Source organism: Halichoerus grypus, chromosome 13 (assembly GCF_964656455.1).
Source record: "Halichoerus grypus chromosome 13, mHalGry1.hap1.1, whole genome shotgun sequence".
NCBI classification, from domain to species: domain Eukaryota; kingdom Metazoa; phylum Chordata; class Mammalia; order Carnivora; family Phocidae; genus Halichoerus; species Halichoerus grypus.
The window spans coordinates 27,355,913-27,371,078 of NC_135724.1; the positions used below are offsets into that span (position 1 = coordinate 27,355,913).

The 15,166-nt window shown below is 44.6% G+C and overlaps 1 protein-coding gene across 3 annotated transcripts in view; it reads left to right on the top strand.

Annotated features, from left to right (window-relative positions):
- The window catches only part of EPG5 (ectopic P-granules 5 autophagy tethering factor), a 103,815-nt gene that overhangs the window by 41,874 nt on the left and 46,775 nt on the right, over window positions 1–15,166 (top strand). For 2 of the 3 annotated variants that reach the window (XM_036107576.2, XM_036107577.2), the window contains exons 16-24: window positions 347–606; window positions 4,326–4,466; window positions 5,921–6,065; window positions 6,267–6,464; window positions 6,845–6,955; window positions 8,181–8,303; window positions 9,204–9,370; window positions 10,220–10,441; window positions 12,675–12,798. In XM_036107576.2, the coding sequence (XP_035963469.2) occupies window positions 347–606; window positions 4,326–4,466; window positions 5,921–6,065; window positions 6,267–6,464; window positions 6,845–6,955; window positions 8,181–8,303; window positions 9,204–9,370; window positions 10,220–10,441; window positions 12,675–12,798 (1,491 nt within the window). The remainder of the gene's footprint in view (window positions 1–346; window positions 607–4,325; window positions 4,467–5,920; window positions 6,066–6,266; window positions 6,465–6,844; window positions 6,956–8,180; window positions 8,304–9,203; window positions 9,371–10,219; window positions 10,442–12,674; window positions 12,799–15,166) is intronic. The other variant, XM_078060376.1, reaches the window with a different exon arrangement.

The window sequence follows — 15,166 nt, forward strand, 5'->3', positions numbered from 1 at the left end:
AGTTTTTACACTACCAAAATTGACAAACCCTGTAAATGATCTCCCACGCTCCAGCTGGTTGTTAAAACGTACTTATCATGACACCATTTGTTGTGTACCAACCTTTGTATTATTGCTCCTTTGCTTGCACTGACTTAGATCAGGTTCACAGAGTGACTAGGAAGTAAGCAGAAGTGGTAGTTGTGAGAAATTGCTTTAATTGAGTGCTGCAAACACTTGAGTACTGGTAAGTAGTATGTCCTCTCTTTTGAGGATGTTGTCGATCACAGAAGGAAATGGGCGGGTGAACTTACTGATTTAATTTGTATGTGACTAATTGTGGTTTTAAAATAAATAATTGTTTTAGGTTTCATATTTGGCCAGTATTGTTCGATATGGAGAGACACCTGAGACCTCATTTAACCAGTGGGCCTGGAATTTGATCTTGAGGTTAAAACTGCACAAAAATGATTATGGAATACAGCAGAATTGTCCAACTGTTCCCTTCTCCAGCACTGTGCCTGACATGACAGAGTCACCCACGTTTCATCCTCTCTTGAAGGCTGTTAAGGCGGGCATGCCCATCGGCTGTTACCTGGCTTTAGCTATGACCACCGTGGGCCACAGGTACAGTGTGGGCTGAGCCCCTAGGGTTGCTGAACCTCAGTCAGTGATTCTAGATCTCATTTTTCACACCCCAAGGTCTGAGGCCTCCATCAAACCTACCTAATGGTGATCAGGACCAAATCATAAACCTTATTAATGGTTTCTCCAGGGGAAATGCTGCCCAAATTCATATAAGACAGATTTGTACCTCATACATTATGGAGAGAGTATATCTGTGCCCCAGAGTGGAATGTTCATGTCAGCAGTAGGTGTTTTCTCTTTCTTGGAATAGAGATCACATAAAAAGAATTGGTCATCTGTATTGAATTTTGTTTAAAGTGATGGCAGCCCAACTCAGGCTTCTCCACTAAAGGGCTAAATCTGCCCAGGGGAAAGAAATGCCTGATCAGGTCACATGCCTCTCGGGCATGAGCCCAGAGCTGTTGCTGTTTCTTCCACTGGCGCATTTGCCACACTGTGTTGTAGTTGTCTGTTCAGTCTTCTCAGGGATCGTCTGTGAGGCCCTAACCTCAGGAACCATGTTTATCTTGTGTTACCATTTCATCCCTAGTGCTGACAGCTGTAGCTGGTGCCGTAAGCTGGTGCCGTAAGTAAATGGATGAGTTCTTAGTTGGTTAAAAATCGTTTTTTTTGTTTTTTGTTTTGGAAAAGATCATTTTCCTACGATGTATTAATTTTTTCTAGCCTATCTGTTTTTCTAAAATCTCTTTCACCTACATGCTTTCTGGTTCTTGCATTTTAGACTCACTGTAATACTTCTTTAGCATCCCAATGTCAGCATCTTGTTTCGCATTACGTGTATTTTCAGTGGGATGCTGGGTGTCCTATCAGCTGTTTGTGTTCGGCCTTGTGCTCTGCAGTGGGAGAGATACGGAATTGTTAGTTAGCTGCCTTCAGGTTATTGACAGTTTAGTGGAGCTGGGTGACAGAAGGTAGTGGGCAGCGCTAAAGATGTGATTGTGGGCCAGATGAGGTTTGTAGAGTGGTGCTTCTCCACCCTTGCTGCTCTTTAGAGTCCTGTTCGGAGTGATTCTAAAGCTACGGAAAAGAGGGTGAGAATCCAGATATAATTGGTCTGGGGGCCAGTTCTCCAGATTATTGTGATGTACAGCCTGGATTGGGAACCACTCAAAAGTATGAGCAGAAGGAATTTCAAGGAAGGAGAGATCATGAGGGCAGGATACCTGTGTAGAGGAGCGAAGCTTTGGAGAGGAGTCTTAAGTAGAGAAGGCATCCGAGGCTAGGGGGCAGAGTGGTGACACTTACCCTCTCCAGGTGACTAGTGCCCCCAGTGTTGAAAATTCAGCCACGGGCCTCGCCCTCCCCATCCCCCCACAGCACCTGTGCACTCCGGGCAGCACCCTTACTGTATTGCAGTGTGATAGTGTCTCTCGCTCCCCTCGTGCACTGCGTGCTCCTTGACGGCAGGGCATTGTCCTGTCATCTGTGTATCTCCACAGCTTGGACTAGTAGGTGTTTGACTGCATGAACGCGGGAAGGAGCAGCAGGTGTCTGAGTGTGTATGTGGGGGGGTGAGGAAGCACTCCTGACCGAAGCCCGTGCTTCCCGTGAGTGACCGGAGGTGACCAGGTAGGTGAGTAGGGCCCAAGTGTGATGGACAGATTTGAAAGTCAGGTGAAAGAGGGTAGAACTGATCCACTAGGACGAGGAGAGATGTTACACAGGCGCTTTGGAAGACACTCTTCGTTTTTTCCAGTAACCCAAGTGTCATTCACTAGGTCGAGTTTCCTGTACCTCAGGTTCCTCATCTCTAAAATGGGAATAATGGTAGTACTGGACTTACTTGTTGAGCCTTAAGTGTGTGATAATACTTTCAACTTGTTCAGCAAATGGCTGGCATGTGGATTCTGAGTGTAGTGCTCTGAACTTAATCTTTCATGATTTCTCTCGTGTCTTGTATTCGTTCTGGGACTGCACCTCTTTATTCATTGATACTACTATCGGTCTTCTCCAAACATAACTGTTTGGTGCTGATTACTGCATCCTGAACGGGAGTGAAGGTGAAAATAAAGTGTTTCTCTTGCGGGCTGAACTCCATCCACCGTGGTCATCAGGGATGTATATATACTAGAACTAACTTAAAACAATCTTATGAATGTGCTTGGGGTTGGGGACAGAGTATGCAGGGATAGAAGTTGTACATGAATATAACATCACACAGAACAGAGAACAATAGTCAGAGAAATCACCCAGAATCTTTCTTACCCTAATGAAACATTGGGTTTTTCTTTTCCTGTTTGCTTTTTATCCAGTATTTTTTCCTTTGATGTTTTTTAGAGTTATAACATATGTATAATTTTGTATATCCTTTGTTTCTCATTCTAATATTATAAACATCTCCCTGTGGTATAATCTTTGCATCATTACTTTTATCTTTTGAAATGACTTTTTACCCTAGAATTAAAGCAGTATAATCAAACTGTAGAAGTAGGAAGATGGGAGAGTCACTTACTTCTACTTCTCCAGCACAATGAACATTTTGGTGTGATATCATACCTGTGTTTTTTCCCTTTTTTTTTTTTTAAAGATTTTATTTATTTATTTGACAGAGAGAGACAGCGAGAGAGAGAACACAAGCAGGGGGAGTGGGAGAGGGAGAAGCAGGCTTCCCGCCGAGCAGGGAGCCCGATGTGGGGCTCGATCCCAGGACCCCGGGATCATGACCTGAGCCGAAGGCAGACGCTTAACAACTGAGCCACCCAGGCGCCCCTGTTTTTTCCCTTCTATATGATTCTTGTTTACTAGTTGTTGTAATCAAAAGTATAACATTTTATGTTTTTTTTTCTCCCCCCAGCATCAGTGTAGTAGAATTTTTCCATGTTGCCCTTGCACATCATATGCATTCTTTTTAAAGATTTTATTTATTTATTTTATTTGGGGGGCAGGAGCAAAGGGGGAGTGAAGGAAAGAATCTTAGGGAGACTCTATGCTGAGCACGGAGTCCCATGTGGGGCTTGATCTCACGACCCTGAGATTGTGACCTGAGCTGAAACTAAGAACCAGATGCTTAACCGACTGAGCCACCCAGGTGCCCCTCATATGCATTATTTTTAAATGATGCAATAATATTCTCATTGAATGGATTTTCCCAAAATTTACATATATCATTTCTGCCTCTGAGTTTGTGATTTTAAATAATTTTGAAAAGTACATCTTTACATGGATCATGTGTCATATTTTTCTCCACATTTGAGATTATTTCTTAAAGATAGATTTTCTGAGGTGAGTCAAAGAATAAATCAATTTTTATGCAAATTGGTTTCAGAAGAATTTTGCCAGTTTATACTAACAGCGTGAACTCACTTTTGAATCTTCTCTTTGCTCTAATACCTTGTGGAAATGCGCAATGAGAGCCCCATGGCTCTTAGAAGAAGCACCATTTGGGAAGCAAAATGGGGTAGTGGCCAGTGTTCTGGACTGGAAATTTGCAAACCTGGGTTCTCATTTTGGCCCTACACTAGGAAATTATGTGAATTTGGGCATGATACCTCACCGTTCTCATCTGTAAAGTGAAAATACAGATGAACTGTTAAGTTCCTTTGTACTTCCCGAGTTCTGGTGCTGGTATTTCTGTGTGAAGTTTGGCTATGCACACCATGTGTTGGGGACCTGAGATCATCTGGGTAGCAAGTAGGCTGATGGCTCATTGGAAGAACATCATTTTCTTGAATTTTCATTGCCTTTGTCTCTTTCCGTAGCATTGAGAAGTTCTGTGCCGAAGGCATCTCACTGTTAGGAATTCTGGTCCAGTCGAGGCATTTGAGAACAGTGGTTCATGTCCTGGATAAGATCCTGCCTTTGTTCTACCCTTGCCAGTATTACCTTCTGAAGAACGAGCAGTAAGTAGGGTATAGCCCAGGGAGGACCAACCACTGTGTTTTCAAGTAAAATAGGGAATGATGTGATTCAATAGTGTATTTTTTATGAGGCAAAAAACTTCCTGCCTAGTTTAGAATGCAGGTTGATGAACAGTAACTCTTAAAATGATTCCAGTTTTATTTTCATGAAAGATATTTCCCTTTCTCATTTAATTTTAGATTGCTTATAGCTTATTAGTATTTGAGAGAGTAGTTGTTTCCATGAAACCTGGGAATAGTGTTTCTGACATTGAGCAGCAAATGGCTTTGCCATTGTAACAGTAGTAAAACCTACTGCTTTTCATTGTCTGTACTATTACAAGCAGGTAAGATACATAGGAAGGTGCTCATCACATGAGATACTCATAATCTTGTTGAGGAAACAAGACTTTTGAGGTAATTACAAAGTGTTATTGGCAAGGCCATGCTGTAGTGTTATAGGTTGCGTTTGCATATGGGTAAAAGTAAATGGGATTTATAGTAAAAGAAGTAGCTGCTTGGGGAGGGAGGGAATTAAGAATGGAGTATTAATCAAGATGCTTAATTACACATGATAAAAATCCAGTGCACACTGGTTTCACCAAGAAGGGGATATATTGGCTCATGTGATTGGGAAAAAGGCTCATGATAACGTCAAGTAATTCTAAAGTGGTAGTTCTCAGCCGGGGGTGATTTTGAGCCTCAGAGGACATTTGGTAATGTCTAGAGATGATTTTTTGGTTGTCACATCCTGGTGGGGGGGATGGAAGGCAGTGGGTGGTTGGGCAAGGGGGTGTAGAGGGAGGGTTTGGGGGAGGCTTAATGGGTTAGGTGTATTTTAGATAGCAGGGAAGGGTCAGGAAGTGTCTTCTGGGGAAAGGACATTGTAGATGAGATGTTGGGAATGAATAGGAGTTTGCCAGGTTAGGTGTGGGGGAGTGTTTCAGGCACAAGACCCAGAAGAAGCAGAGGAGACAGGAGAGAGGCGGGAGCCAGTACACCCAGGGAACTGAGGGCACTCCCTATTTGTGGTGGGATTCCACCCCCGCGCCCAGTGCCCCTTACACCACCTTGTATGAAGTTGACAGCCAGTACCAGATTGTGGGATGATTTTCTAAACATCTCTGCTTTTGTGAGAGTAGGGAGTGGGGAGGGGATAAATGGGATGCTTGGGATGTTTTTCCTCTAATGCTTTTTAACTTGTGTGTGTTTATGTGTCTTGGATCTGTCTGTTCACTATACTTCTACAGGTAGATAGAATTCCTTTTAACCCACCTTAAATTCAAAAACTTCATTTTTCTGAAATTCTTGAAGAATTGTTGAAATCTCTAAAAGAGCTTTGGTCTACAGATGGGACCAGTTTAATATTTTTCTGTTTCCTCATAAGTAATTAGCCACTGGAAACTTTATTGACTTCTGATTAGAAGGTCAAGTGTGTTGTCCTATGTTCTTGGCAGGTTTCTGTCACACCTCCTCCTGTTCCTACACCTGGACAGTGGTGTCCCTCAGGGTGTCACACAGCAGGTCACCCACAAGGTGGCACAGCACCTGACAGGAGCCAGCCATGGGGACAACGTGAAGCTTCTCAACAGCATGATCCAGGTCAGACCCCTAGGAAGCCCCTACATACACACCGGCCCACCTTTCCACTCAAGCACCCTGGTGTTAGCACAGCTGAGTGTTGGTCATTTCAAAGCACTTGGCAGCAGATTTGGGCTTCGTAGTGGAGGTTTTTATTTGTTGGTGTTTTAAAAATAGGAGGCTGACTCTTACCTCCACATCACCTGAGACCTTTCTCCATAGGCCCACGTATCCGTAAGCACCCAGCCCAATGAAGTGGGCCCCGTTGCCGTGTTGGAGTTCTGGGTTCAGGCTCTAATAAGCCAGCATCTCTGGTACCGAGAACAAGCCATCCTCTTCCTCATGGACCAGTTGTGTAAAACAGCTTTTCAGCTGATGCAGGAAGACTGTGTGCAGAAATTACTTTACCAGCAACACAAGGTAAACCTGTTAGAGAATTTGTCTTTCAGTCATTGGCTAGATAGTGGCCTTCTCAGAACATTCCTCCAAATGCACAGTTCCCAGTGCTACTCTGGGGCCACTGCCTTTTTAAAGCTTGGTCTTGACGGTGCCTTATCTCAGGAACCATAGTCTCTGCTAGTGTGGACTCCAGGGAAGCCAAAGGAAAGGACCCCCCGGGAGGAGCTTGCTCATCGCATTTGGCTGTAACACGCTGCCTGTGACTATCATTGCTGGGGGGACTAATCGGTGAAATCCATGTCTTACCAGAACCTACTGTCGTAGGAAGATAATTGCTGATATTCTTGATAAGGTTTTTTTAAAGCCTCTTCTCTCTGCTGCACATCCTGTCCCGTGTGTAGAATGCTCTGGGTTACCACTGTGATCGGAGTCTGCTCTCTTCTTTGGTGAGCTGGATCGTGGCTGGCAACATCACTCCTTCCTTCGTGGAGGGCTTGGCCACGCCCACCCAGGTAGGAGCGCCCCTGCGGCCCATTGGTAATCTTCGCGAACTTTTACTATTGTCATCATCTATGCTGATACAGCGCTACCAGCTTTAAGTAGCGCCCCTCCTACTACGTATTAGAATGCTTTTCCACGTAACCCTCCCAGTGGCCCTCTGCTGAGGTGGCGCTGTTGCTCTTCTGTTTCACAGAGGAGTTAACTGAGGTTTCGTGGAGCCAAGTGGCTGGCAGAGTGTCAGACAGCTCGGGGTCGGGCCTGGTGTGCCTGATGGCAGAGCCTGCCCAGCAGCATGGTTAAGAGTGGACGCTGGAGCCGGACCGCCCCGGGCCCGGTCTGCTCTTTGTTAGCCCTGTGCCTCGGGCGGCTTGCTTACCTCTCTGTCCTCAGTTCCCTCTGCCGTGGAATGGAGTAACGGTTGCACCTGCATGTAGTGCACTCAGCCCCGTGCTCAGTCCAGCCACACGGCACGGACTCGGTGTTAGCTGCTCTTACACCATGAGCAGCAGCGGCAGCTTTTCTTCATTCTTACCCCCGTCTGACGTCATGTGTCACATTACGTCCCCGATTCATCACTCCCACCAGTAGTGACAGCCTTCAGCCTCCCATCGGTCTTGCCCCCGCTCTTCCTCTTACCTCTCGTGAGCCAGCTGCGGCACACTCCCTGCTGTCACCCACACGGGTCCCTGGTGTTTCCGCCTCTCCGCCCCCGCCTCACCGGTCCTCTTGCCAGGCGTGCCTTCGCGGCCATTCTGCATGCAGAGCCGTCTGTGGTATGCCCGCTCCGTGGCCCCGCGCTCCTTCCGCCAGCTTCCCACAGCACTTGACTCCTGATTGCGTGCTCAGCACCTCTCGCTTCGCATTGTAGTTACTTAAACGTTAGTCTCGTCTCCTCGAAGAGATGGAAAACTTGAGGGCAGAGTTCAGATCTGGCCCTCTTTCCTGTCCCTCGTGCCTATGGAACCTGCCCAAGAAATAATTATTGTGTGAACAAACGTCTTCTTTTACTGAAGTGGCGTTTCTGAGGGAATTTAGCATTTTTCAGTGATTTGTTTTATCTAAGTTTGGACCTGTGACAAGAACAGTGATAGGTATAAGAACTCTGTTAATTTGGGGAACCATAAATATTTGTTGATTGAGATATCTGGTAGAAGAGATGCGCATTTGTAGAATGTCGGGATGATTTGGTCTGAGTGAGCTGCTCATTCCCCTCACTCTTACCTGCTGTCCTTGTAGGTCTGGTTCGCCTGGACAGTACTGAATGTGGAATCCATCTTTGAAGAAGACTCCCAGCTCCGTCGAGTTGTCGAAGGGGAATTGGTGATAAACTCTGCTTTTACCCCTGACCAAGCTCTGAAGGTGCAAAAAGCAGTTCTGCATTTGAGTGGGAGAAGGTGGTTTATTGATGGATCCATCTAATAGCTTTTGAACTTCTGCGTTTTCTTTCATGTAAATGCTTGGAAAGCACAACATCCAAACCAGTGCTTAAAACTGTATAATTGAAGTGTATACTTCCTTTCCAAGCTTTATTTAGCATAAAGAGTCACAACCTAACGATTGAAGTCTGTGTTCATGCAGGGGTGGAGGGGTTTGCCCTCGTTTTAAAACAATTTCCAGTGTGTGTCCTGTGCATCAGTCCCCTGGAGAGCTTGTTAAAAATCAGATTCCCGGACCCCAGCTTTTGAAATTCTGAGTTTCTAAGTCTGGAGTGGGACCAGGAATTTATTTTAAAAGCTCCCTAGCTGATCTTTAGGCTCATGGAATGAGAAGAAGACTGGGATAAGGCTTTAGAATGAAAGACCTATTTTAAGGTCTCCTAATAGGGAGTTGGATTTTGGGTTTCAGACCCTGTCAAGGAGTTTATCATTCTTGACAGTTCTTTTCAAATCTAAGTTTTCAAGAGATTCCTAACGTTTGACAGTAAAATTGACTTGATTTTCCTATCGTTCTGCTCCCTTGTATTGTGGCGTTTTGTGCGCAAAGGACTGGAAAGGCACGGAAATGAGGTAAAATGTTAAGACACATTCCAGTCTGGGGGCTTATGAAATGTTTTGACAGAAAAAAACTGCCCCACATGTTTTGCTACCAAGGAGTAACCTTGTGTCAGCTAGTGGGTTGGAAAAGTAAGGTTTATAGGACTTTTTTTTCTTACTGAATGAAAACAAAATGTTCAGTGTTTTATTTGGATCATTTAGAAAGAGCAGAGTGTCTGGAACTGTGATCATATCATGGTTGCTCAAAGCCCCTCCTCTTTTGTAGAAAGCCCAGGCCCAGCTGAAGCTCCCCATCGTCCCATCCCTGCAGAGGCTGCTGATTTATCGTTGGGCGCACCAGGCCCTTGTCACACCTTCTGATCACCCTCTTCTGCCTCTCATTTGGCAGAAGTTCTTCCTCCTGTATCTTCACCGCCCAGGACCGCAATATGGGTATGGTACCCAGTGTTGTTGTAGGTGTCTCTTGAACCTGTTCTTGACTTTGCACTGCGCTCTCATGCTCTGTGTTCTCACGCTGTGGCCTCTGAGTTGGAACCATTCTTCAGCCTCTGGTTAGGAGTCTGCCTCTCTGTTTCACATTTATTAGACTAGACAGGTCTTGAGTTTAGGGTATCTTGTGGCAGCTCTCTCTTTACCATCCCCTATACCCCCTGGGGTGAAGACAGCACCTGGAGCTGGGCAAGGTGCAGCATAGAGCCCCTGGAGCCGCAAAGGGAGAGAAACTGCCCCAAGCAGGCTGCTCGTGTGACTGTTGCGGGGGTCATCCAGGCGGACTTGTGCTGGCCAGAGCAGGTGTAGACAAAGGCCAGGCACTGCCTGGCAGCCCTTGGGCTGTGCCTGGGGGTGTCTAACATTTCCCCTGGGTATTAAGGGACTCTGGCAGCTGGAACTGCCCACTGTCACTGACCGTGTTCTCCGGCTCCAGCTCAATTCCTAGCTCACCCTCACTCCCTTAACTCAGTCCTTCAGAACGTACAGATATTGGTTCTTGGGCTCTTCTGTTTTCTACCAGCTTGCAACTTCTTCTAGAGCAGAGACTGTCTTTATTCTGTACCGCTGAGTCGTGATAATATCTTAAATTTGTGTAGCATTGCATTCTTTTTAAAACTGCTTTCATACACACCCTCTTGTTGGAGCCTCGTACCAACCACTGAGGTAGAAATAACAGGTATTGATTTAATGTGGTGTATTCATAGCCATTGAATTAACTGATTGCAGTTGTGTGCCACATAGGAAGAGCATCTTGTGTTGATCTTGTGATCTGTGCTTGTATTTTTTAAGGTTACCCATAGATGGTTGTATTGGAAGAAGGTTTTTTCAAAGCCCTGCTCATATCAGTTTGTTGAAAGAAATGAAGAGGCGCCTGATGGAGGTGGCCGACTTCCACCATGCTGCGAGCAAGGCCCTCCGCGTTCCAGCAGAGGGCAGTGGAGGGCCACCTGCCAGCCAGGCTGGCAGCCCCGGCTACCTGACTTCCCCAGAGCTGCACACGGAGCTCGTGAGGTGGGCCATGGTTCTTTAGCCCTCTGTGCTGTCGTTGGCAGCACCGGGTACTCTGCTGGAGCAGCTCTTTGTGCTCCAGACTGCCAGATGTCATTCTCTCAGCCCTGTTAGATTGAATAGGGAGGGTGGTTTGGGCTAGGTTTGCATCTTGTAATGCTTCTTCTCTGTGTTCCTCATGAGAAGGGAATTGGCAATTTGGATATAGCTCTGTCAGGTGCCTGGAGTCTGAATGGAAGGTCTTAAACTAGAGGGGCTGATGTCCTCTTCTGTTTCTCTATGTAATAACAGAAACCAAAACAGTCGGTCACAGCAGGTAAACATCTAGTAAAGCCTGCTAGGAAACTTCTCTAAAGGAACTTCATGAGCAAGGCAGGGTTCTTTAAGCAAAGTCCATACACCTCTTGGAATCTACCTGGGGTAGGGTAGGGTCTAGTAATCACCCAAAACCACTTCTAAGGGGCGCCTGGGTGGCTCAGTTGTTAAGCATCTGCTTTTGGCTCAGGTCATGATCCCAGTGTCCTGGGATCGAGCCCCGCTTCGGGCTCCCTACTCGGCGGGGAGCCTGCTTCTCCCTCTCCCACTCCCCCTGCTTGTGTTCCCTCTCTCGCTATCTGTCTCTCTTTCAAATAAATAAATAAAATCTTTAAAAAAAAAAAACAAAAAATCGCTTCTAAAATCAGGCATAAAATGGATATCTCCCCAAAGGTTAAGAACTCTGAAGTAAGTGTGGTCCCTTTCACACTAGTCCTTTACCTTTCATTTACGCTTGCCATAAACCAGTTATTAGTCTTCTAAATAAGACTTAATAAAAATGGTTTCTAATAATTAGCCCTGAATGCTGAATGTCTTGGTGAGGAAACCCGGGGTTTTGATCCAGCTCTGAGGCTTCAGGCTTGCTTGACCTGAAAGCCCTCCGGGCTATCTTTCTGCCTCTGGGATGATTTCTCCCCTTATCTTGCTTGAAGGAAAACTTACTTTTAGCCATGTTTAAGCAGTGGGGAGGCTTAATCTTTGAACATTTAGATCAGCCAAGAAAGTTTGATGTGCCCTTCTGCCTCTCGTAAACCCCCCCTTCCTTTGGCATGTTCGTTAAGTAGCCATGTAACTGAATCAGGAGCTGGAAGAGAACTCCACACTGGCCTCGTCTGTGTGTGAGAGCCTCAGAGTCCTGTCCCTCTTCCTGCACGGGCTGCCTCGGAGGTCAGGGAGGTAGTTTTCCATGTTACTGAGCAAAGCCAAACTGTGCCAGCTCCCAGACCCCACCCAGCAGTTCGTGAGCCACGGACTCCTCTAGTCCTCCCTTTGCTGCAAACAGCTGCTTGGAATACCGGTGAGCCTAGCTAACTGGACTGTGTTCCTTATAAAAACAAAGGAAACATCATTAAATTTTTAAAAAAATTTTTACTGGAAAATGGAGATTTTTTTTTTTTCTTTTTTTAGCCAGGCTTTGTTTTATTCCTTGTTAATGGGAACAAGGTATACACATACTTTGAGTTTTGTTTGTGATTCCTTGAAGCAGGAGGGCGTCATTGAGTCTAAAGCTGGCAGGTTCTTCTGTTGCGAAAGTTTAAGATGGCTTTTTTTTTCTTTCTTTTTAAGATTTTATTTATTTATTTGGCAGAGAGAGACACAGCGAGAGAGGAAACACAAGCAGGGGGAGTGGGAGAGGGAGAAGCAGGCTTCCCGCCGAGCGTGGAGCCTGATGCGGGGCTCGATCCCAGGACCCTGGGATCATGACCTGAGCTGAAGGCAGACACTTAACTGACTGAGCCACCGAGCGCCCCTAAGATGGCTTTTAATGTTTTCTCTGAAAGAGAGAAAATATGTTTACTGGAATGTTATTTAAACTTTTCCAACCATTGAGGCTCACTGTGACTGGATTGCCCAGGAAGGAAAAACTCCAAATTCAGATCTTAGGTCTACGTTAAAATCACCTCTTCCATTTATTTTTAATCTCTATGTTGTATTTACCCCAACTTTAATAATAGAGTTTGCAGAGTCCTTTCCTCACAGCCTTGTTGTAGCAATTACTGCACCATATTGTAAGGATTTGTGACCTTCCTCCCCTGCTGGCCCATGAGCTTCATGGGCCTGCGGTGGTGGTTGGAAACATTTTCGGTAATATGTGCTTTTTACTTCTATGTAGTAGTGACAGTGTTCCTAGAGATGTAAGAAACTTCATTTGTCTGCACATCTTTTTGTATTTTATATAATTCTGTCTTTTTTCTTTTAGGCTCTTCAATGTGTATATATTATGGCTGGAAGATGAGAATTTTCAAAAAGGAGATACTTATATCCCTTCTCTACCAAAGCATTACGATATTCACAGGCTAGCAAAAGTGATGCAGAATCAGCAGGTGAGACTATGGCAATGTCTCTTTTAGCATATCTGACTGTCATCAAATAGGTCACAGTCTTAATCTGACGTTAAAACCACTTAGTGGAAATGGGGTCACAGGCATGTTCAAGAGGTGCAGATGGGGTGTAACCACCGAGGAGGGCAGATGATGCCAGACAGGTGAACAGGGGTTAAATTTCTAAGGACCAAAAATACCTTTCCAAAGAATTTGGATTTTGTTCTGAAGTGTTTGTTTGAAGGGGCCATGAAATGACAGGAGTGATTAGATAAATGGATGAATTTAAAGTATGTTGAAGAAGAATCAGTAGGATCAGGAGGATTTTCAGATTAGATACACAGGTGGGATTGATCTACAGTAGTAGGATTGATTAGATATATAAGAACACCCAGATTTCTAGCTTGGGCAGCTAGAGATACTGTTAACAAAGATCCAGAACACTGGAAGAGGAGGTGCCAGAGGGGCTTCAAGGAGAATGCTCTATCCAGGATTTGGTGGGGAGGGGATGCTAGAATTCAGGAATGGGGCAGGGTAGGAAATGTGGGTTTAATGGTAGTAGAGCATTTAGATTGTGAAGAGGACTGAATGAAGCCAGAGCCCTGAGAAGTAACGACATTTAGGGCATAGAGAAATAAGGCTGAGAATACAGGGCCAGAGAAACAGGAAACATAAATAGGCAGTCATGGTGTCCTGAAATCCTTTGAGTCAGTTCCGTGTTCATCTCTTCTTTATCCTCTACATGCCAAGGCCTTACCTAAGAATTTGTGTGTAGTAGATGTCTGGTCAGTGTTTTTAAAAATTAATCATAGCTTCTTGGTTCTCAGATATTTATCTTGGTTCCCCAGTATCGACAGAATTAATAGCTTTCTTTCTTTTTTTTTTAAAGTCTTTGCCATTTGATTTTATAGCTACACTTTTTTTTTTTTTAAGGATTTTATTTATTTATTTGACAGAGAGAACAGCAGGGGGAGCAGCAGAGGGAGAGGGAGAAGCAGGCTCTCTACCGAGCAGAGAGCCTGATGTAGGGCTCAATCCCAGGACCCTGGGATCCTGACGTGAGCTGAAGGCAGATGCTTATAACCGACTGAGCCCCCCAGGCGCCCCTATAGCTCCACTTTTTGATCTGTAGGTCACATTTAGAGTTGTTCTGTCTTTTTGTGGTTTCTGAGACATCTCTGCTTGCCCACTGTTAATTCTTTGTATTCTCAATCGTTAGCCTCTGTCAGCAATTATTTAGCACAGAGGCAGAGAAGGTGACATTAGCGATCCCTCTTAAAGGAGCCATGTATACATAGTAGGGGGGACTGGTACAGCACCTCCAGCAGTTGTTTGGGGCTTCTGGGATTCAGGCTTGTGACCGAGATGACTTCGGAGTTTCTCCTCTGAGTCTGGAATGCCTCATGCCGTGGTTTGGAAGTAATGATTTAGGACTACATGGCAGTGTACTCATTGAGAAACCAGAGACATTTGTAGGTTTAGAGGAATCCTTTAAACACTTAAAATCAGAAAAATAAATTGTTCACAAAACGATAGTCCATATTTGATACAGTTTTTAGTGTTCATGGAGAGCTGCCATTTCTTTTCACTGAAGACGGTCTCCCATTCTGATATGTATTGATCACCAAAGTGAAGTAGGCGTAGTTCAAAATATGCAAGACAGTTCATTGGAATGTGGGAAGAGAATACTGAAACTTCTGTTTTTTCTCCTTTTATCTATTATTTATTTTCTTTTGTAATAGAAAAAATTTGATCATACAGAAAAATGGAATAGTGCAACACACATGCCCTTCTCCTCCCTCTGTCTGCTGGGTACCAGGTGTCGAATTTTATCTATAGCCCGTCCACTCCCTTCACCCATGTTATTTTGGAACTAATCCTAGAAAGCATTTGATGCATGTAGATTTCAAAAGATGAGGGTTAAAAAAGTATTCTAACCCAATAGCATTTATATCTGAAAAATATTAACAGCAGTTTCTTAATATCAAATATCTAAGTGTTCCAGTTTCTGGTTACCTCATAAATGTCATAAAAGTTTTATTTTCATTTTTATACTTTGAGTCAGGATCCTCGTTTTGTGATTGGTTGATAGCTCTTTAAATCTGTTTAATCTACTGGTCCTCACCTTACTCCTTTTCTTCCCCTCGCAGTTTGTCTGTTGAAGAAACTGGATAGTTCGTTCATATAGTTTCCCCACAGCCTGGATTTTATAGATTTTATCTTTGTTAGTGTGGTTTAATATGTCTCTCTGTCCCCTGTATTTCCTGTAGAGCGGCATTGGGACCAAGGGCCTGATCTCATCCAGATTCAATGACTTTCCAATATATTTGTTATTTATCTCTTTAAAATTTCTGACTTTTACTCATGTTTT